General features: G+C 36.0%; 5 protein-coding genes and 1 non-coding gene across 13 annotated transcripts in view; 3 read left to right on the top strand and 3 right to left on the bottom strand.

The window, feature by feature from the left end:
- Window positions 1–530: 530 nt before the first annotated feature.
- Window positions 531–20,537, bottom strand: part of LOC120206054 (stem-specific protein TSJT1-like) — a 30,091-nt gene continuing 10,084 nt past the window's right edge. Inside the window, exons 1-6 of one of the 7 annotated variants that reach the window (XM_039205797.1) lie at window positions 11,734–11,744; window positions 8,154–8,159; window positions 4,533–4,747; window positions 4,195–4,435; window positions 3,978–4,098; window positions 531–893 (exon numbers count right to left, since the gene is read on the bottom strand). In XM_039205797.1, the coding sequence (XP_039061728.1) occupies window positions 700–893; window positions 3,978–4,098; window positions 4,195–4,435; window positions 4,533–4,744 (768 nt within the window). In that variant the 5' untranslated portion in view covers window positions 4,745–4,747; window positions 8,154–8,159; window positions 11,734–11,744 and the 3' untranslated portion in view covers window positions 531–699. Of the gene's footprint in view, window positions 906–941; window positions 1,129–1,221; window positions 1,463–1,559; window positions 1,841–3,639; window positions 3,859–3,977; window positions 4,099–4,194; window positions 4,436–4,532; window positions 4,834–8,153; window positions 8,160–11,733; window positions 11,745–16,770; window positions 16,781–20,537 lie in introns of those variants that run through there. The other 6 variants (XM_039205796.1, XM_039205795.1, XM_039205802.1 and 3 more) reach the window with 6 other exon arrangements.
- Window positions 8,154–10,264, top strand: LOC120206056 (E3 ubiquitin-protein ligase AIRP2-like). Its single transcript, XM_039205805.1, has 5 exons — window positions 8,154–8,159; window positions 8,660–8,810; window positions 8,893–8,959; window positions 9,046–9,280; window positions 9,757–10,264. The coding sequence occupies exons 2-5, from the start codon at window positions 8,703–8,705 to the stop codon at window positions 9,965–9,967; spliced, it is 621 nt and encodes a 206-aa protein (XP_039061736.1). The 5' UTR covers window positions 8,154–8,159; window positions 8,660–8,702; the 3' UTR covers window positions 9,968–10,264.
- LOC120206050 (cytochrome P450 93A3-like) lies at window positions 11,387–13,121 on the top strand. Its single transcript, XM_039205791.1, has 2 exons — window positions 11,387–12,333; window positions 12,416–13,121. The coding sequence occupies exons 1-2, from the start codon at window positions 11,431–11,433 to the stop codon at window positions 13,076–13,078; spliced, it is 1,566 nt and encodes a 521-aa protein (XP_039061722.1). The 5' UTR covers window positions 11,387–11,430; the 3' UTR covers window positions 13,079–13,121.
- On the bottom strand, window positions 13,372–14,707 carry LOC120206055 (tetraspanin-19-like). Of its 2 annotated transcripts, none has more exons than XM_039205803.1 (6): window positions 14,380–14,707; window positions 14,182–14,281; window positions 13,986–14,066; window positions 13,806–13,928; window positions 13,560–13,736; window positions 13,372–13,468 (listed from the first exon to the last, which is right to left on the bottom strand). In XM_039205803.1, exons 1-6 carry the CDS (start codon window positions 14,544–14,546, stop codon window positions 13,460–13,462), a joined length of 657 nt encoding a protein of 218 aa, XP_039061734.1. In that variant the 5' UTR covers window positions 14,547–14,707; the 3' UTR covers window positions 13,372–13,459. The 2 variants fall into 2 exon arrangements, with proteins under 2 accessions (XP_039061734.1, XP_039061735.1); XM_039205804.1 differs by having other exon boundaries at window positions 13,806–13,910.
- On the top strand, window positions 15,261–15,333 carry TRNAV-UAC. The gene has a single exon. It is a non-coding gene; the product is annotated as a tRNA-Val (tRNA).
- LOC120206052 (general transcription and DNA repair factor IIH subunit TFB2-like) lies at window positions 15,548–20,151 on the bottom strand. Its single transcript, XM_039205794.1, has 15 exons — window positions 19,850–20,151; window positions 19,607–19,771; window positions 19,353–19,421; window positions 18,997–19,090; window positions 18,739–18,839; window positions 18,585–18,630; window positions 18,433–18,492; window positions 17,875–17,943; window positions 17,503–17,586; window positions 17,324–17,407; window positions 17,139–17,224; window positions 16,446–16,536; window positions 16,222–16,302; window positions 16,022–16,096; window positions 15,548–15,920 (listed from the first exon to the last, which is right to left on the bottom strand). The coding sequence occupies exons 1-15, from the start codon at window positions 19,960–19,962 to the stop codon at window positions 15,783–15,785; spliced, it is 1,356 nt and encodes a 451-aa protein (XP_039061725.1). The 5' UTR covers window positions 19,963–20,151; the 3' UTR covers window positions 15,548–15,782.

Genomic DNA, 20,537 nt, shown 5'->3' with positions numbered 1-20,537 from the left:
AAGGTTAAATTATGTTCTTTTTCCTCTAGGATGCTCAAATTTCAAATTATAGTTTATGTACTTTAATTTAGATTATTTTTTTTACCTATTTTCTTAAATAACAAACATCCCTATTTTTTTCTATTATTCCCCTAAATAAGCTTCAGTTTTCATGTAAACAAAAAATAGATTTTTTATGTATCTTTAAAATCGTATTTAGCATGGTCTCAAGGCTTTGAAAAGGTGCAATGCCAAGTTGATAGTAGCGACGTGTTTCATATGGTTTCTTCTCCAAATGCTCATTCCAGCCCCTCTGCTCTGGTCAGAACCATCGCCTCTCTCCAGGATCGCTCATGGTTCGTGGATTACATCCTCGTTTCAAGAGATACAAACCAAGCAGCTGATTTACTTGCAAAACATTCTTCAAACCAGAGCCCTACTCAGTACTTCATTGATTCTGCTCAGAGATTTCTCCAAGATATCTTAGAAGCTGATTCTAATGGCTCCTTTAGTAGTTTTTCTTAGTTGTAAAGCTATGCTTCCTTCATATTCCCCAAAAAAAATCTTATTTATCAAACATGCCTTTTCATAGGCCATTTGTTACAGTTCGACTTAAGTAGAAAATCCATAAACAAGAAGGAAATAATGCCAATAAAAAAAAAAGAAATCAAGCAGTTAAATGCGGGTCGTGCTATGATCCCAATCGTCTCAATGAAATATTCAAGCTTGGAATCCTCGCAGTGCCCAGTTGGCTTCGCTGCCCACCCGCGGCATGGTACAGATTCTTGACTGAACATCGGCCTTGAAATCGGCACCACACATCACCCCTTCGCTGTCGATCCTCGGCATTGCCTTCATTTTGCTCCTCGGGTGCTCGAAACTCATTAACCCTTGCTCACTGTGGAACATACACCCTGCATTCCACAGAAATAAAGTTAACACAGTTTATTTTCTTTGAAATGAAAGGATTAAATCTTAAACTTTACCAAAGTCAAAATACTGGTGTCAAATTGAACAAGAACAGCATACCGCTGGGAAAGGTGCAAATGATTTAGCACAACTTTCTTTTATAAGCTTCAGATTATCCGAAACAACCACCGATCCACCAGCTGCAACACCCCAATGCAGTTTAACCCTTTCATCTGAACCCTAATCACCAAAAATAAATAACAATTAATCAATAAGAAAATAATATATACATATTGGAGTTTCCTTTGACAGAGCTTTGAAAATGATGTTTACCAATGCAGCAAAAACACTTTTGGCCTTGCTATCATACACCACAAATCCATAGCTGCCTTCAAGATCCTTTAGCACCTGATCGGCCGGGTACGGGCCTCTGTCCCGGAGGGTCCGATACGCCTCGATGATAAACATTGCTTCGTTGTTGCCTTTGGACAGACCATACTGCCTTAAAAGGCTGTTTAGATTATTCAAACCCCCCAAGAAAATGCAGTATATTTCATCCACTCCACAAAACATCCTACATTTCCCCCATCAATACCCAGAAGCTTTAAAAATCACGAAACACTAAAGAGAAAAAATGGGTTTCTTTGTGGTGTAATGTTGAGCAGCCTTACCTTTGATAATTGGAGTAACGATTTTCTGGTGGAGCATAAGCAAAGCAAGCCGAGGATCCAAACCCGATTGAGAAAGCATTGGCGGGATTCGAAGCGAGAAAATCCTTGATGATTTCTTCTGGGAACTTGGGTTTGTTGGATGAACCGAGTGAAGCTTGGCTGTGCAGCTCCTTCGGTGGATTCATCAACTCTTTGTTGAATATTGTTAACATCTTCCTTGCTCTCTTACAAATTACCCCTTTCTCTTTTTTTTTCCTCAGAAAATGAGATTGCTAATGGAAATCGATTTGAATCAAAGCTAGAATGCAGATAGTGTGAAATGAAGATGAGAGAAGAGAAGATAATCTACGGGGATATATATAATGCAGGGGGTGATGCATAAAGCCGTGGCAACATTATCCAAAACCTCGTCATTGATTGTTAGATTACACGTCACTATCCTGATCAAGATCAAATGTTACACAACTCCCAACGACTTTTCTGCGTTCTTTTTTGATAAAATAATAAAACGAAATCTATATATTTTTAAATGGGTTAATTGTATTAAACACCCTCAAATTATAGCCCATATTTCAAATTGGTCTTCAAGTTTCAAAATATTATGATTGTGTCTTTAAAATAATAATATCAACATAAACCTTAGCCATTACTTAGGGTGTTAAATTCCAGATCAATTGTGACGTGTAATGCACTTAAAATGTGTAGATAGAATTACAAATATGTGTATACTTATTGTATGGATGATTTGTAATGTGTTAAAATAATATATATTTTTAAATTATATTGATAAAATTACACATTTGATTATAAATTTAATTGATGTTTTATCTAAATGGATATTTAATATTTAAATGTATTACTAAATAAAAAATATCTAATTAATGATTTTTTGTGAGCTCAATTTTAATTTTAAAATACATTAATCAATTTAAAATTTTAACAATATAAAATATAAATGAACATTCCAATAGTTTACCCTTATTACTAAAACTAAATAGAACTAATTAGAAACTAGAGAGAACAATGATGATAATTAAAATTAATTACTGTAAACATTGAATTAAATTATTATTTTTTGTAAAGTATATTATTGGTTAAAATTAAAATCCATCTGCTACAAATGATATAAGTAGGGAAATTAAATCTTATATCCATATGAATATTCATTCACGTAAGTCTATTTATACAAGTCTTTTAAAATCTTCCAATGACCGAGTTTTTTTTATTATAAATTCTAAATCTAATTTAATTCTACCTAGAGATGAAGGGAAGAGAGGCTCGAAAAAAAGAAGAAGAAGAAAGATGAGTATTCTTAGCAAGTTTGAACTTTATAAGAGAATACGAAAGAATAAAGATGAACAGCTTAATCAACCGGTCAAATGTACTTACTCTCTAATGACTGAGTTAATTCTAATGCTTTAATTAAGTCCAATATATATTACAAAGAATCTCTTGAGCGACCATGCACAAATTGTTCACTATGTTCGTGGCATTATCCTTACTAGATTTAGTGATGCTCTCATTGCATCTTTAGAATGGAATTAGTTTATCTCGTCATATAAGTAGAAAAGAATTCTTTTAAAATATGATTATTTTAATATTTTATTTAAGTTATTAATAATGTTAATATCTATCAACAACCAGTTGATCTAGTAGGATGAGACATTAGATCTCTTAATTAAGGTCAAGGGTTTGAATCATGACGTTTGCGAATGGAACAAACTAGATTGGGGGTCGCCCTTACCTCTACAGTACACGATATGGATTAATCGGTAAATAGATCGGATATCAGTGATTAATTAAAAAATAATAATGTTAATCTCTTTTATAGAGAAAGAATCTAATCAATTATTTCTAGTACCATTGTAATACCTCTTGAATGTCCATAGAAACATAGACCGAATTAAGTTAATCTCATTGTGTTTATGGAACATTCCTTTTAATGTTTCAAGGCCAATTTTACAGCTCCGACTAACGCAGAAAATTCATAAACAGATGTGAAATTAAGCCCCAGAAAGAAAGGAAAATACAAGAGCAATCGAAAGTAATAACAGGGTTGTCCTTGTTATAATCATCCCAATTCCGTGGATAAGGCATCAGTTAATCAAGCTGTGGAGCCTCGCAGTGCCCAGTTGGCTTCGCTACCCACTCTCGGCATGGTACCGATTCTCGACTGAACATCGGCCTTGAAATCGGCACCACACATCACCCCTTCGCTGTCGATCCTCGGCATCGCCTTCATTTTGCTCCTCGGGTGCTCGAAACTCATCAACCCTTTGCTCACTGTGGAACATACACCCTACATTCACCCAGAAACAATGTTAATACAGTTGACGTTTTTCGAAATGCAAATATTAAATCTTAAACTTTACCAATGTCAAAGTACTGATGTCAAAATGAACAAGAAGAACAGCATACCGGCTGGGAATGGTGCAAATGATTTAGAACAACTTTCTTTTATAAGCTTCAGATTATCCGAAACAACCACCGATCCATCAGCTGCAACACCCCAGTGGAATTTTACCCTTTCATCTGAACCCTAATCACCAAGAATAAATAACAATTAATCAATAAGAAAATAATATATACATATATATGGAATTTCCATTGACAGAGCTTTGAAAATGATGTTTACCAATGCAGCAAAAACACTTTTGGCCTTGCCATCATACACCACAAATCCGTAGCTGCCTTCAAGATCCTTTAGCACCTGATCGGCCGGGTACGGACCTCGGTCCCGGAGGGTCCTATACGCCTCGATGATAAACATTGCTTCGTTGTTTCCTTTGGACAGACCATATTGCCTTAAAAGGCTGTTTAGATTATTCAAACCCCCCAAGAAAATGCAGTATATTTCATCCACTCCACAAAACAACCTACATTTTTTCCATCAATACCCAGAAGCTTTAAAAATCACGAAACACTGAAGAGAAAAAATGGGTTTCTTTGTGGTGTAATGTTGAGCAGCCTTACCTTTGATAATTGGAGTAACGATTCTCTGGTGGAGCATAAGCAAAGCAAGCCGAGGATCCGAACCCGATTGAGAAAGCATTGGTGGGATTTGAAGCGAGAAAATCCTTGATGATTTCTTCTGGGGACTTGGGTTTGTTGGATGAACTGAGTGAAGCTGGGCTGTGCAGCTCCTTTGGTGGATTCATCAACTCTTTGTTGAATATTGTTAACATCTTCCTTGCCCTCTTACAGATTAACCCTCTTCTCTTCTTGACAGAAAAATGATCAAACGGAGATTGATTCAAAGCAGAGATAAATGCAAATGGTGTGAGATGATGATAGATGCTGAGAAAAGCCGGTATATATAACTGAGTGAGGGGTGATGCACAAGAACGTGGCAACATTATCCAAAACTCGAAGATCGATGCTTAGATTACACGTCAACATCCTAATTTGGATAGATTTTATGCTCACACTTCACAACAACTTTTCTTTCCACGTTCCTTTGATGAAATTATTAAAACCAAATCAATATATTTGCACAAGACGTCCTCAAACTATGACTAAAGTTTTTAATTTATTCTCAACTTTAGGACATTTTAATTTGGTCTCTGTTGTAAATATTGTATCAATTAGACTTTTTCGTACCATGCGCATACATATTGCAAGTATAGCTTGAACCAAACATGCAAAAGAAGTTCCCTTAAATTTTATTGATATTTTCTTTCTTTAACACATTATATTCAAATTATTTATAGGGTGAATACATATATGTTTATAATTTTATTACGAACATTTTTTTAATGAGAAGAAGCTGAAGGTTTTAACTAACTATGACGGATTTTGAATATGAAATACCTATAATGTCACAATCAACGAGAGGACGAGTTGATATCGAAGGATCCGAGAAAAAAGATATCTAAAAGCTTAAAGGAGTGACTAGATTAGAATATGAGGGATACTTAATGGTATCAACCCTATTGAATTTTTATATAAACCTTGTTTTTAGTTATATAGTTCTAAGATTTCGCCTTAATTATTCTAAATCGACCTTGCACACCTGATTTTGATAGGTGACTCTAGGGATGGGCACGAGACCCTAATCCGACCCGCTCGGGTCGGGTCTTTTTAAAAAAATTGGGTTCAGGTCGAGTTTTTTTAAAAGGTGGTGTTCGGGTTCGGGTTAGATTCTGGTTTAGGGTGAAAAATATCCGATCCGACCAAAAAAATATAATCTTACCTTATATATTTAGGATTAATTACAATAATACCCCTCTATATATTATTTTTTTCAATTAAATCATTGTTTTATTGAATAAAAATAATATTTTTTATTGTTTTCGATCGGGTTAGAATCAGATTTTATTTCAAAAGGTTGGATTTCAAGTCTAGTGGAGGGTTTATATTATGCTGGTCAGGTCAGATTTCGGGTGGAGGAGTCATTATTCTCAGGTCGGGTCAAGTGGACAAAAAATCCGACCCAACCCGACTCATGTCCATCCCTTGGTGAGTCGTCCAGCATGGATTTTCTGTATACAGAATAACTTAAATTCGAGACTTTGCTTAAGTGATATTAAGTTACCTATCACTTGAACTAACCTCTGTTAGTAATTTGAAATATATTTTGATTATTAATTAAATCAACTTGGTAATAATTAATTAAAATATAATTTAAAAAGAAAAAGGCCATAAGTTTATTATTGGTGGGTTGCGTTTCTTACGAATAAAGGATAAATTATCATATTCAATGGCTTGTTTAAAAGTTTTACTAAAGTTGAAAAACAGCTTGTCTCAAAGCCCGGGCTTATCGCCTTATCCTTAGCCACAAGCTAGAGTGGAACTGACTGAGAACCCAGTCAGCACATTATTTCTACTGCTGATACGTGTTTCATAATAATTTTTAGGATAAATTATAGCATATACACTTGAATTTTAAGCGATATATTATTATGTCATTAAATTTTAATATTTTAATCTTAACATTACTTTTAATATTGTCTTCAATTATACCGTTAAATTTTAACATCACGATGACATGGACAAATCTTTTTGTCATTGTGTTAACATGGTTAAAATGACGTTTTATTGTAACTAAAGTCAAAATCAAAGTTTAATATTATAGTTATGGTTTTTAGAATAGGACCGGTTAGCAAATCGGTCATGCTACCGATTCACTGGTTCAACCGGTCGAACCGGTCCGATCGGTCGGAAGAACCGGACGACGTCATAATTATTTAAAAAATTAAATAAAAATACCAAAAGTATTTAATAAAAAATAATTTTTTATATCACAAGTCATATTCAAAGCAAGTCATAACATATATAAGTTAAAAACCATAAAATCAAGAAAAACAAAAATGATTCAAATTAACTACAACATAATATTTAAGGTAAAACATATTAAATAATAAATATAATTATATAACTATAATTAAAAAATAAATTTGGGGTTAAAAAATCATAACAAAATTATATAACTATAATTATATAACTATTCTTTCACTTCAATCAAGCTCGAATTTTAGGCTTCAATCGAGCTTCTAATTTTTTTTTGAGTTCAAGTTTCAATATTATATTTCGAGTTTGAGTTGAACTTGATAATTTTTAGCTTGTGAGTTTGAGTTGAGTTGAGCTTACTTTTAAAGTTTTCAAGTTCGAGTCGAGCTCAGCAATACTCGAGTTCGACTTGGCTCGTTTAACAAACGACGTTGTTTGGTTTAATTTTTTTAAAAAAAAAAACAAAAATCCCGGTTTTTCCCGGTTTTCAGCCGGTCCGATTTGAACGGTTCAGCAGTTCTGGCCGGTTCCCTAATAGCAGTTCAACCGGTTTAGATTGAACCGAACTAAGCAACGGTTCCCGATTAAACCGGTTGAACCGACCGATCCGGTCCGATTTTCAAAACAGAGATTATAGTCGAAGAAATTATAAGTTCATTGATATATTCCCATTTAAAATATATTCCCTAATTATCATAGTTGTTGATTGGGATTTGACTTGATAGGGTGACTATAATATGATTAAAAATAATACAATAAAATATATTGGCTTTTTTAATTATCAAAGTGATCTACCCTTTGAAAATAAAATTTTAAATATTCTATCAATAGATTAGATAGTTATTAATAATGTATCTAACACTTTAATTATGGTTTTAATCTTTATAATATTAAAATTGGTGATTTAAAGGTTGGTGATTTCATATTAGAAAATACAAAAGAATGGCAATGTGAAGCGAGTGAGTAGAACAAAAGCAACTGAAAGAAAGGTGAAAAGGTGGCAGACAAAACCACAAAAAGGAGGCAGACAAAACCACAAAAAGGAGGGGAAGATTCATGAAATTGGATTCTAAATAAGATAATAAAGTCGACAGTTTGGTATCGGATAAGGAGCGCTTCACCGCATTTTCTAGACAAGTTCGTGTCTGTCCACTGCCACCTATAATTCAGAACCCACCCACCAAAATCCGAGAGAGAAAGGACCCCAAACACGCTGTTAAAAGGACTAGCTTGGAAAAGGAAATTAGGCTTCTTTCGGGGTGGAGAATTGATCGGAATTTGGCTGTTTTTTGGGGTTGAGGGGAAATGTCCACAGGTTATGTGCGAAGATCTTTCAAGGACTCTCTTAAAGTGCTAACATGCTAATACTCTGTTAAGTCTTGGAAATTTTTCTGGGTTTTACTTCTCTTGCTTCTCCATGCTTTGGCTTATTCTTTTTGGTGATGTTTCTGTTTGTCTTTGCGTTAATTCACGTTGGGAATGACGGTACTGTTGAATTCTGTATGATTCAGCTCTCCCGATTATAGTATCAAATTGTGGTTGCGATATTGTTGATGTTATTATGTGATTTATTTTTTTTAAATAACTATAATTTTATAGTGCCGATGTGGTTACACTCTCGTCGTGACTTTAAAAAAATATTGCAATCGTTACATTATATTGTATCCGTAATTTAATATTATATTTGTAGCAGTGTATGTACTATATTGACGTATGTAGGACGGAGTTAAGATCAAATATTGGAAAGGACCAAAGTTTTATTTGACTAATGTTTTAATATTGATGTATTTTCATCCATATTGGCTTAATATAATCATGATTATGGTCTTCTCATTTGACTTAAACGCCCTATCGGACAATGCAAGGTGCAGGGCGTCGGATTTTCCGAGGGAGCATGATGGGGCATGCCTTCAAATGAGAATGTCATACAGTCCAACTACGCACCTCTTCTTGTTTTTGGTGCAGTGGACTGACTTTCATCTTGCAGGAGCCCTTGGACTGTTAAGAATACTAATCTACAAGGTTGTTTTTGTTACACTATGTTTAGCTCGTATGTTTATACTACGAAAATTAGCTGATTTCATCATCCTATCACGTTCCTCAGGTTTATGTAGATGGAACTACCACTATGTCTACGTATGAAAGGAAAGCGAGCATCAGAGAGTTCTACGGTATCTTTCTCCGTCGGATTGTTTGGTAGATTTGCAGAATGTAGTTCTTATGTTATCCGGATGCTTATTGATTCCTACGTTCCCAGCTGTTATCTATCCCTCTTTGCAGCTACTTCAGAGTGGTGTCACTGATACCGAAGATAAAAAACAGAAAGCAGCATGCATGGATAGGTGTCGTAGAAGAGAAGATGAAGAGTACAGGCAGCTTATCGATGTTGATTTTGAAAGAGAAGAAGAATGCGGAATATGCATGGAGACGGACAGTAAAATTTTGTTACCAACCTGCAACCACACCATGTGCTTGACATGTTATCGTGAATGGTATTCTTCCTCTTTCGCACCCTTAATCCCCTAATTCCTTTCTCGTTAGACATTCTCGAAAGTTGTCCTGTTTTGACATCCCAAGAGTTGATAGAATTACAGTCCCGACGCCCACCAATACCCTTTAGAGACAATAATGACATCTTTAGGACCTTCATTGTTTTGGCGTTTGCATTCAAGTGCTATTTAAGGTGCAATGAAATTGAATCTTTGGAACTTATGGTTAAAAACATACAATGATGCATCATGTAGAATAGAAAAAAATACAGGGTCGATCGTTGGAACTTGTTTTAACCATAAGTTCCAAAGATCACAGTCTGAAATGCGTAGAGAAAACATGCATGTGATCCGGTTGCTGGTCTACTAAACTTGTTCAAACAAGTTCCAAAGATCACTGTCCTGTCCTTGAACAATTTGTTGCAATGCCGTTTTTTTCCTTTTGCAATCCTTGAACAATTTGTTGCAGCGAATTGCAGGCGGTCAAGATCACAGTCCTGTCCTTTCTGTCGTGATAATCTCAAGAGAGTTAACTCGGGGGATCTCTGGGTATACACAGACAGCCGGGATATAATCGACATGGCTACGGTGACAAGGGAGAATCTTAGAAGGCTTTTCATGTATATAGATAAGTTGCCACTCATTGTCCCTGATACCATTTTCGATACTTATGATTCCCACCTACGGTGATAACTATAGTCTATACTATGGTTTTCGTTTTAGTGATCCCCGAGTATTTTCCTCTCGTCGATTGCATAGAAGACGACGACATCGCTCGATTTGGCAAATTTTAGCTCATCTTGTTTGCAATGTTTTCTTCCCACTTCTCACCAAGAAGAAGAAGAAGAAGAAGAAATCATGCCCGACTTATTGTGGGCTGGTGCTGAAGTTGAGGTAGTTCATCTACAATTTATGAATTTGTATTTAGTACACTTGTACATGGTTTTTATAGCCTTATGTTTGATTAATAACAAATCCTTTGCCAAAGCATACCTTGCCCGATCTTCTTTTTCACGAGCTTGCTGTCATATTTTATTCATTAATTTATTAATTTGGAACTTGGAACGAATACTATAGAGGTTCAATGATTAATCTAGTTCAATTTTCTCTATTCATAACATCATGGTACGCATTTTTAATTTTAATTAAGAGATTTATGAATATAATTCACTAGATTAACTGATATTACTCGATTTTTTTATTTTTAATAAAAATAATAATAAATAGTGTGACTATTAATAACACTGATACCATCACAAATTTATTTTTAAAATTTTAATCTTAATTTAAAAAAAACAATTCTTATATTCTATCAAATTAACCCCTAACATTCCAAACTTTCATCTTTAAAATATTTTAAATAAGTCAAAGAAACTACATGCATCGTTAAGATTCTCAATTATTGAGGCCAAGAAACTAAACATCACCCGAATATCAATTCATTTATATTCACATCAATTTTGGCTGCGACCTTGCCAATTCTAATGGCAGATTTAGATTCTCTGCTTGCTTCATCTGTACATGCTTTCATGTATCTTATATCTGTTTATATTTTAAAGGTTTGTTTTGTGGTCCATGTGCACGGGCTATGCTCTGTTGTCCATGGACGCAGGCTATGTTTCTTGGGTTTATTTCGTGGTTCATGGGTGGAAGATCCGCAAGCAAAAAGAAGATTTACAGGTCAGATTAAATACGGATTTTTTATATGTACGATGTAATTATAAGGTAGTATATATGCAGAATTTGTTGAGTAAATTAACAATGAATGCACATATTTTACAGACGTAATTACTTAAACTCGTTATTTTTAGGAATATCGATAATCTATTTTATAACTGAGATCATTTAACAAGTTCGAGTTTATTTAGACGTAAATGTACAAATTATAGATTTTTAATATATTCTTACGTATGAAGAAATGCAAGCATCAGACAGATGCTTTCGTTACATCAAAGTGATAATATAATATATTTATTGTTTTGTAGCCTCCTAGTTTGTCGAAGAATCTCAAAATTCATATTCTAGAAGTGTTGTACGATTGATTTATATATTATTAACCATCCAAATAATTTCATCTCTAATGTCGCATTTGAACTTGTATATAACAACATATATGAAACCACGTTCTTGCAACTCAAACTCGGACTTCAACCATGGTTGATCCACAGTTCTTCATCCTTGCCTTCTTTATCTGGTCGATAACCATAATCTTTCTCCGAGCCATCATTGGAAAAAGACGAGGCAAGCTTCCGCCGAGCCCGCGTGCGCTTCCAGTTATCGGACACATGCACCTCCTCGGCCCCATACCTCACCAAGCTCTTAACAAGCTCTCGAACCGTTACGGACCTTTGGTTCACTTCTACATCGGATCGAACCGTTGTCTGCTTATTTCCTCCCCAGAACTGGCAAAGGATTTCTTCAGGAACCATGAAACTAGCTTTTTAAACCGGCCAAAGCTTTCAAATCTCGATTACCTTACGTATGGTACGTCTGATATGGCCATGGCACCTTATGGTCCCTATTGGAAGTACATGAGGAAATTGTGCATGACTGAACTGTTGGGGACTCGGACATTAGACCGGTTGCTTTTGATCAGACGCGACGAGATTAACATATTTGTGAAGTTAATACGGGAGAAAGCCGAGACAGGGGAGGCGGTCGACGTAGGAGCGGAGCTGATGAAGCTGACGAACAACGTAATATCGAGAATGCTACTTGGAAAGAGGTGTTCGGATAAAGAAGATGAGGCTAGTGAAGTGCAGGCAATTGTGAAAGAGATGAATAGCCTCAGCACAAAGTTTAATTTGGCGGATTCATTCTGGTTCTGTAAGAACTTGGACCTGCAAGGGTATAGGAAAAGGCTCAAGAATGTCCGGGACAAATTCGATATCCTGATGGAGAATGTAATATCGGAACATAAAAAGGCGAGAAACCAGAGTGGATCCACAGGCGACAGCGACACCGTGAAAGACGTACTCGATCTTTTGATTGACATATCAGAAGACGAAAATGCCGAGATGAGGCTGACCAGAGAAAACATAAAGGCCTTTGTTATGGTAAATGAGTCTACCTAAGATAGATTTTTGTGTTCACAAGGACAGAACTAATGCCTATTCTTGTTTTGATTGAGTTTTGCAGAACATTTTTGGGGCCGGGACAGATTCGTCTGCGGTTACCGTAGGATGGGGACTATCGGAGTTGATTAACCACCCCAATGTGATGGTGAAAGCACAAGAAGAGATCGACTCATCGATCGGAAGAAACCGAATGCTGGAAGAATCCGACATAGCAAACCTTCCATATCTCCAAGCTATAGTCAAGGAAACACTGAGGCTCCATCCTTCTGGACCATTAGTCGTGAGAGAGTCGACAGAAGATTGTACCATCGGCGGTTACGATATTCCGAAACAAACGAGGCTCTTCGTCAATCTGTGGGCTCTCGGGAGGGACATCGAACACTGGGAGAACCCGCTCGAGTTCGTACCGGAGCGGTTTCTTAGTGAAGAGTGGAAGCAACAAGGGAAGTTCCAGTTTCTGGATTTGAGGGGACAACATTTCAGCCTGTTACCATTCGGGAATGGAAGGAGAAGCTGCCCTGGAGCTTCACTGGCACTGCTGCTGGTCCCAACGGTCCTCGGCCGATTGATACAATGCTTCGATTGGAAGGTCGGAGATGGAGAAAATGAAGATTGTGGTGTTAATATGGAGGAAAAAGCTGGAATAACTCTTCTAAGAGCTCATCCTTTGGTTTGTCACCCAGTGGCAAGGCTTCCATTTCCATCAGTACGAGTAATGTTCTGATTCTGCTCCTTGTACTCGTTGCATAAATGCTTGTAATCTAATAAAAAACTTGGTAAATAACGTGTTCCGTAACATTGATAGCTTTAACTTGTTTTCGTCGACATGATAAAGTTTCGAACACAAGTATGCATCCCATATAAGATCAGCAATAAAAACATTACATAACACGAACACATAAACGTGTCGAAATCTATATAATACAAATCGACACAACAAAACGACACGAATTTACAGATTTAACCACACTAACTCTGGTTTGAGGACCAAGGGTGCCCCTAGCTTGGTAGTGTGTCCCATGGTGAGCTCTGCTTTCATTCTGCTTCTCAGTTTCTCTCGTTGTTTATGAATGATACATACAATTGCAGGCACCCTTTTTCTCACTTATTTCGTCTGTTTTCGATAAAAATCGATACAAAATCAAAGTAGATCAACAAAAAGTAAATTGAAAGATTGAAAAAGGGAAGCAGGAAAGATTTCTTACATTCCAAGTTTCATTCCTGTTTGCAAAAGGAGGTTCTTCAATGACATAAGCAGGTTGTTGAGCATGGTTACTTATGAGCGACACCCTAGCTTGAGCGAATTCTTCATCACTATCATAGTTTGAGCGTTGGTTGGGGCTAAAGGCTCTCAGTGCCATAGCGAATAGTATCGAAAGTCCCTGCGAAGAAACGACTCGAAATGTAACCAAACACCCTTCGTAACCCATAAAATGTGCAGATAAAGTTACCTGTCCTAAGAAAATAGTCAAGAAGATCCATTTGAAGATGTCGATATTAGACTCCACAAATTGTTTGAAATCATGGAACCTCCCTGTCGGATCTTCGGGTATATCCTGATCTCGATGATGAAACTAAAAATGCTTAATATTGAGAGAGAATAAATGAAGAAAAGGGGAAAAGTCTCATACCTTTTCCCACTCTGAGTTTAAGAGTATATCAGCTGCAATTCCAGTCTCTATCAGTAGAACCACTGAGATTATCACCATGTACTTTCTACCATTAAAGAAAAACAAACATTGCTTGCAAAACAAGTTTTACGATTACAAAAAGGGAAACCGGCATCGATAAAGAAGTTTATGAACTCGAATGAAGCCAAAAGGATACACAGAAAAGGCAAGATACATGCGCACTATCTGCAGCAATATGGCCTAGGCATGTTAGTAGGCACAAGGTGACGCCTGTGCCCAGAAAAGTGAATATAAACCTGCAGTTACAGTAAGATCAGTAAACACAGAACATGAAAGCTAAGTTGCTTGGAAACTCACCTCCAATGCGCCATAAAAGAAGTTTGATATAAATTACCATGGAGCAGTGGAATCCAAGTCCTCAAAAGATGAGCCTGCCATGTCTCTCTGCCAAACTCTGAGCATCCAAAAGCCATATAGGATCATAGCAATCCCTACCATCGCCATTATCAGGTTCACAGCTTTCAACGTCGATTGCATGCAGGATTTTAGCATACTAGCCATTGTGAACTCCAGAGCTCTGATCAACACCAGAATGATCTCAAGATTAACAAGAAGATACTTTGGGGGATGTTAGACAGAACTATAGAGTTTAGGAATACAGGACAAGGAGAAATGGGTGTGGCAGTGGCTTATCAATAAAAGAAACAGTGACATGTTATTGTTTTTCTTTTTTGTTTGTGTGCTTCATGTGATATATAATATAACTTCATGTAGTATATAATATACCAATAATAAATAATATTAGTAGGATCTACTACAACACTATCAGTCGTCATCTTTATCTTTAAAATTTTTGTCATGTACAGATTTTTGGTCAGTATGACTAACAATTCTCTACTGAAATCAGAAGAAGACCAACTGATCAGTCCACCACCGTTTTGAACCTGTCCAACCTCCTTTTAACCATTATCTCTTATTGTGCGTCAACAATATATATGTCCAAAAGCTACACTTGTTTGTATCATGAGATCCAAATGGGTGGGTTTTTGTAAATTTTACCTTTCCACAGGACGCAGGAGGGGGAAAATGAATGGCCAATCTCATTCAAACAACAGTTATGATGGAATGATTGAGAGACGGAGGGAAATTTCTCGGAAGCTATCTGTTTGTTTTCTTCTTGTTTGGCTTTTATATTTTCAACGGTCAAATAATTAACGGTCCTTGTTTTGATTTAGTAAAGTGATTTAAAAGTTGTGTAAATCTTTCTCATAGTTGGTTGCTGTGGTGTAGTGGTTATCACGTTAGTCTTACACACTAAAGGTCCCCAGTTCGATCCTGGGCAGCAACAAGCTTGGAGCCTTTTTGGTTGATCGATTTAGCTCACCTTATTGGTTCTGCTGATTAATATAATTTTTTTCATATAATATATCCTACTCAGATATTTACAAGTTTTAACTTGTGAACCGAAAAACGAGCCGATTACCTATAACCATGAACCGAATTTACCAAAATTATTAAAATATAATTGAAACCGAACCGATAATTTAAATGGATTTTAGATCAGTAAAAAGTGTCCTCGAACATTGCTTGCATTCATTAGTGCTATTGTTCTACTGAAATGATTTGGATAATACAAAACTATTAACAAGTGATTTTGTCGAAATCTCCATCGTGGATACAATACACGGTGAGGGTATCCCCTAAACCCTTTTCGCTACCAAAACTCTGAACGATCTCATTCGGCCTGCATGCACTATCAGGAGATATCCTGGATGATATACAGATCGGCCACGCGGTCTACTTGTTTTGACTGCGAAGATGCTCGCGCATAAGCATATGAATCTCTGCCCTGACAACCATTCGCATTTTGTTCGCATCCTCCCATAGTAAACCAGAATGCATTCGGGCAAAGTCGGAAGCAGCCTCGAAGACATCCTGTCCAATAGAGAAAGACGTAAAACTCCAAGATATGATCACATAACATTCATAGACATCAGAAATATATCACTCCGACGAAGAAGCTTGAGAGTACTTACCCTTGAAGGAAATTCATCATAATGATGAGCCGGAGTCATCTCAACTCTGTGCAAATCAGTTTCCCACAATCTTATCTGCAACAAAAGAGTACCTACATTAGCAACACTCAATATGCTTCCATTGAAGTCGGGATGTATCGGTTTAAATGAATTAATCACATCTCAGTGCCAAAAGTTTTTAAGCAGATTAAGTATTTAACCTGATCTGTGACGTTTTCAGGTACTGATGGTACTTTCTCAGCAACACGAGGATGGGCGTTCTGCTGAAGGAATGTAACTATCTGTATTCACGAGTTAAATTAACAAAATAAGCTGCTTAGACTATGTCGGATAACTTCAGTTGCTACTATCTTTTTGATCGTCTGAGTTCTTGAATGATCCTGCAATTTGAGACCTAAAAGGGCAACTACAAATGGATACTAACCTGGTCGGCTGTAATGCCATTTTCAAAAGCATTATACAGGCTTTCTTTTGTTATTGCAGCAACTATGAGGTTTGGAAGTTGATACTCTACCCTATAAATGTGAGTACATTATTGTTTTAGGGAAGAATTCAAAAAGTAAATACAGCAGTAATAATTCTTTGAACCTTAGAAACAAGCCCATGAAAGTGGATTGAGAGAGAGGATCAGAAAGAGAACTACTAACAAGCTATGCATTAAATAAAGTAGAAACAGCCACATAGTTTACATGAGGAAAATGTAACTATCGCCTACAGAAAATAGCATCAAATTGATTCAGAGGCTCTCTTTCTCTCTTTCTTTTTTTTGGGGGGGGGGGTCATTGAAGGGGCAGTAACTTTATAATCAAAAGGTTGTGTCGTAGCATTTACACACATTAGCTCCATCAGAAACCAAAAACCTTGGAAGAAAATGAGAAATTTCTAGGTGCTTTCCATTTTACTTGGAGACGTTCTAGAAAATGACATCTAACAGTTATAAATGGAAACACCTTTTTTTCCGCCGCGGGTGGGGGGATTACTAGATAAACATTCACTTTCCTCATTATTTGAAGATTGTTTGTTGTTACTCCATCTAAAAGCAATTTGGCTCTTCAAGAAGGCAACTAATGCAGCATTTTCTTGATACAACAAAATTTAAGGATTCACTACCTCGTACCTTGAGAATAGACGTAAAATTTCACAGTGTAACTTGGATGACGAGTACGCGTACATCCTAAAGTTTGTTTCCACAACAACAAATCCCTGAAGAAAATACATCATAACTGAATGAGTAAAGTGTAACACTACTTGGAAAACAGTGATAATGGCATATATTCACACAAATAACTTAATTGGCCATACTTGTTTCCTTGATGTTGTATCTGCTAAGCTTACTGAAAGATTGGTAGCTAATTTAGTAGGAATAAACCAACTCTCTTTCCTGCCCTAAACATATGCAAATACCACTGTTTCATCATAAATCATTACTTTAAACAATTTGATATGTATCCTATAGGAAGAATATGGTTAATTAGGAGAACCTTCTGAAGCTTGACCAATCCCAAGTCTGCAAGGTCCTTGATCATGGCCGTCTGGTAATCCGTGAGTGTATCTAAATTATAAGCCTACGACAAGACAAAGCAAATTTAAAGCATATTTCCAAAAAAAAAAGTGTCACAGAAATTAGCTTTAAAGAACCTCAAGAAAAGAAAGCACACCAAAAGGGAGTAAGCTTCTAGTGCAAATAACAAAAGACAACAAAAGGTTTAAACCAAAAACAAAATGGAGATTAACGTAGATTCTTGCCAAGACAAAATGGATTAAACAAATGGAAAGCATACACTTCTTCCAACAAAACTTTTCCATGAACAATCATGGATCAAGGGGAAAGTTAAAAAATCAATATGGCATACCTCACCAGTGGTATGAAAACTAAGTTCTAGCAAAAAGGCAATTAAGTCTGCTTGGTCTACACCCTGCTCCTGCACCAAACGATGAAAGTCCAATATAAGATACAAAGACATGCTACAACATGACAGAACTCGAGTTGCATCAATGACCTCCAATTAGAGTAAAGAGGTGAAACCAGGAATCAACTTTTATTTGTCATTCATTGAATCGATCAATATATGGATCCATCAATCCACAAACATGAATGCAATAATGCAACCATATATCTCATTTAGCAATGGCCAGAAATTACACAAGTAGCTGTTATAACATATATATATAAATTATTCATGCACAAGAAAAACAAGTATACACAAGCTCTAGCATTGCATTTGCACATATGCACAGTCACACACCAAAGACTACACTCGTATTTATGAGAACAATACATAATGATAAAGCAATACCAAGTTTATAACAAATCCATGGCAATTTCCTCTGCAAAAACTCAAAACTTCACAACACATTATATATAAGAAACAAGCATCAAGCGAAACACCAAAATATCTCATGAAATGTACCTCTGAATTGGAGATATATTCTCTGATAACATACCAAAGCTGCGCACTTGTATCCATCAGCTGTAAATTTCACATATGAGAATTAATTTTAGGTGACAGGCAAGAGGCAACCAAAAATGAGGCAAAGGGACCATGAGTTAAATGATGCACACCAAGAACTGGAAACCACTCTCAGTTAATCTTGGTGCTTCTTTCTCTCTGCGGAAGCAGAAATATAGAAATCATGACACCAAACATGAGATATAGAACCCTAAATATCTATAAGGTAAACTAAATGAAGCTAAAGTGAATGGTAGGATTTAACACCTTTGACGTAAAAAGCCACGCTGAAAAATTCTCATCATGGAAGAGCTGAAGCTTGATGATTTTTCAGCTTGTCCTGAACTTATAAGTTGCAGCAAGAAACACTGCTTAACGAAGCTAAAGTAAGAAGCAGCTTAAACAATATAACTAAAACGGTTGAGCAAATAGCAAATGTAATTGTATAATTCCACATCACATACACCACCATTAAGAACATAAATTATGCCAGTAAAACAATGAAAAAAAACGTGAAAGTCACACCTCCCATTGCTCAAGGGCATAGGCATCTAGTTCCTCCGAGGTTGGAAGTCTTGCAATAACATTTGGAGGCATTGGTTCTCTCGGCAAAATCCCACTGCAAAATTATAATCCTTTATATAACTACTACAACAACACAACACAAGGAATCTAGCAATTAAGTGAGCAATAGAATTGACTTTAAATGAAGAAATACCAGATAAGATGAATAAATTTTAAACAGGAAAATTTGAAAGTTTTGCAAGTATGTAATTGTAAATTCATAATACATAACAGAGGCCAAAGTTTAGCCTGTTACATTTTGACAAGTGCAAAAGAAAATAAGTATAGTATAAACTAACAAAACAAGGAAAACTTACCCATATATCAAATGCTTCCGGAGACTAGTCTGAAATGTGGGATTTAACTTGTAAGTTGTTTCCTTCTTCCTACCAAAAGATAAAGATTGGTTAATCCAATCAGCACATACGACCAATTTCCTATTATGCACAGTAATAAGAAAAAAGAAACAAGTTTTTTTCCAGACTAAGCTTAAGCTGCTAGCCCCTTTATTTAAAGAGAAGATCCACAAAAAAGTAAGTAAATGAAGCCAAAAGCAACTGCAGTCGCTTACCGATCAATTACTTCAAATACTCTTAACTGAATCAACCGATCGATGGAAACCTTGTGCTTAGAGGATCCATCAGCAATCACCCACTCCTGCAACGACTTGGATGTTATTGGATCATCGATGTACAACATCTGTAGTACGTATTTCTTCGCCAGAGGCGGCAGCGACCTACACGATAAACAAACGACTCGATCGATTCAGAAATTGATTAGCCTCTCCAATGTTTATTATTAAAAGGGGAGAGACCTGAGAATGGCTTCGCAAATGAATTGATTACGATAGAGCATGTCCAGCTTAATGGCGGGCAACGAAGCCACCATGTCCATGAAATTCTTCGCGATTATCTTCACCTGAGGCATTTTCTTTCCCTTTCTTCTTCTTTCGATTTCTAGGGTTTTTGTTTTTGCCTACTGACGTACAATGGAAACTGGATTGAAATGACCCGAGAACTCGAATTCGAATCCAGCATTCATAAAATGAAAATTATTAGTTTTTCTTGTTCCCTCTGTAGTAGCGGCGCGCGAGCAAGCTATGAGAAAAAGCTCTATACGACGTCGTTGCAAGTAATGGGCCTACTGAACCGCCTAGCTTATTTTCACTTTCTTCATCTTTAGTCATCGATAATAGGTCAGCCGTGTGTGATAATAGTATTTAATAGAATGGCTAGCCTAAGGCTAAATTACACATAAATTACCATCAAAACTATATAATTTTTATAAAAAAAATAATACGTATCAAAGACTTATGTTAATATAATAACGTACGTATTAATATATTTTTTATATTATTTTAAATAATTTTATATGTGAGATTAGATTCATACATGTTACAAAATAAGTCAAAATTATTATTATTTAATATCATTATGAAATTAAATAGCTAGTTAATTATTTGAAACATTTAAATAAACTTATAAAATAAAATATATTATGAT

Source organism: Hibiscus syriacus, unplaced genomic scaffold (genome assembly GCF_006381635.1).
Source record: "Hibiscus syriacus cultivar Baekdansim isolate YM2019G1 unplaced genomic scaffold, ASM638163v2 tig00013285_pilon, whole genome shotgun sequence".
Lineage (NCBI taxonomy): Eukaryota > Viridiplantae > Streptophyta > Magnoliopsida > Malvales > Malvaceae > Hibiscus > Hibiscus syriacus.
This window is presented reverse-complemented; position numbering and strand designations above follow the sequence as displayed.

What these genes read in the sequence shown, in the direction of transcription:
- LOC120206056 (XM_039205805.1), top strand. Translation starts at nt 8,703, where the DNA reads ATGAGAATGTCATACAGTCCAACTACGCACCTCTTCTTGTTTTTGGTG. An exon ending in GAGCATCAGAGAGTTCTACG is followed by an intron (nt 8,960 to 9,045) that starts GTATCTTTCTCC and finishes CTACGTTCCCAG; the next exon opens with CTGTTATCTATCCCTCTTTG. An exon ending in TTGACATGTTATCGTGAATG is followed by an intron (nt 9,281 to 9,756) that starts GTATTCTTCCTC and finishes AGCGAATTGCAG; the next exon opens with GCGGTCAAGATCACAGTCCT.
- LOC120206050 (XM_039205791.1), top strand. Translation starts at nt 11,431, where the DNA reads ATGGTTGATCCACAGTTCTTCATCCTTGCCTTCTTTATCTGGTCGATA. An exon ending in ACATAAAGGCCTTTGTTATG is followed by an intron (nt 12,334 to 12,415) that starts GTAAATGAGTCT and finishes TGAGTTTTGCAG; the next exon opens with AACATTTTTGGGGCCGGGAC.
- LOC120206055 (XM_039205803.1), bottom strand. Translation starts at nt 14,546, where the DNA reads ATGGCTAGTATGCTAAAATCCTGCATGCAATCGACGTTGAAAGCTGTG. An exon ending in TTGGATTCCACTGCTCCATG is followed by an intron (nt 14,282 to 14,379) that starts GTAATTTATATC and finishes CTGTAACTGCAG; the next exon opens with GTTTATATTCACTTTTCTGG. An exon ending in ATGTATCTTGCCTTTTCTGT is followed by an intron (nt 14,067 to 14,181) that starts GTATCCTTTTGG and finishes AATGGTAGAAAG; the next exon opens with TACATGGTGATAATCTCAGT.
- LOC120206052 (XM_039205794.1), bottom strand. Translation starts at nt 19,962, where the DNA reads ATGCCTCAGGTGAAGATAATCGCGAAGAATTTCATGGACATGGTGGCT. An exon ending in ATTTGCGAAGCCATTCTCAG is followed by an intron (nt 19,772 to 19,849) that starts GTCTCTCCCCTT and finishes TTTATCGTGTAG; the next exon opens with GTCGCTGCCGCCTCTGGCGA. An exon ending in CTGAAAACGTCACAGATCAG is followed by an intron (nt 16,097 to 16,221) that starts GTTAAATACTTA and finishes CTTTTGTTGCAG; the next exon opens with ATAAGATTGTGGGAAACTGA.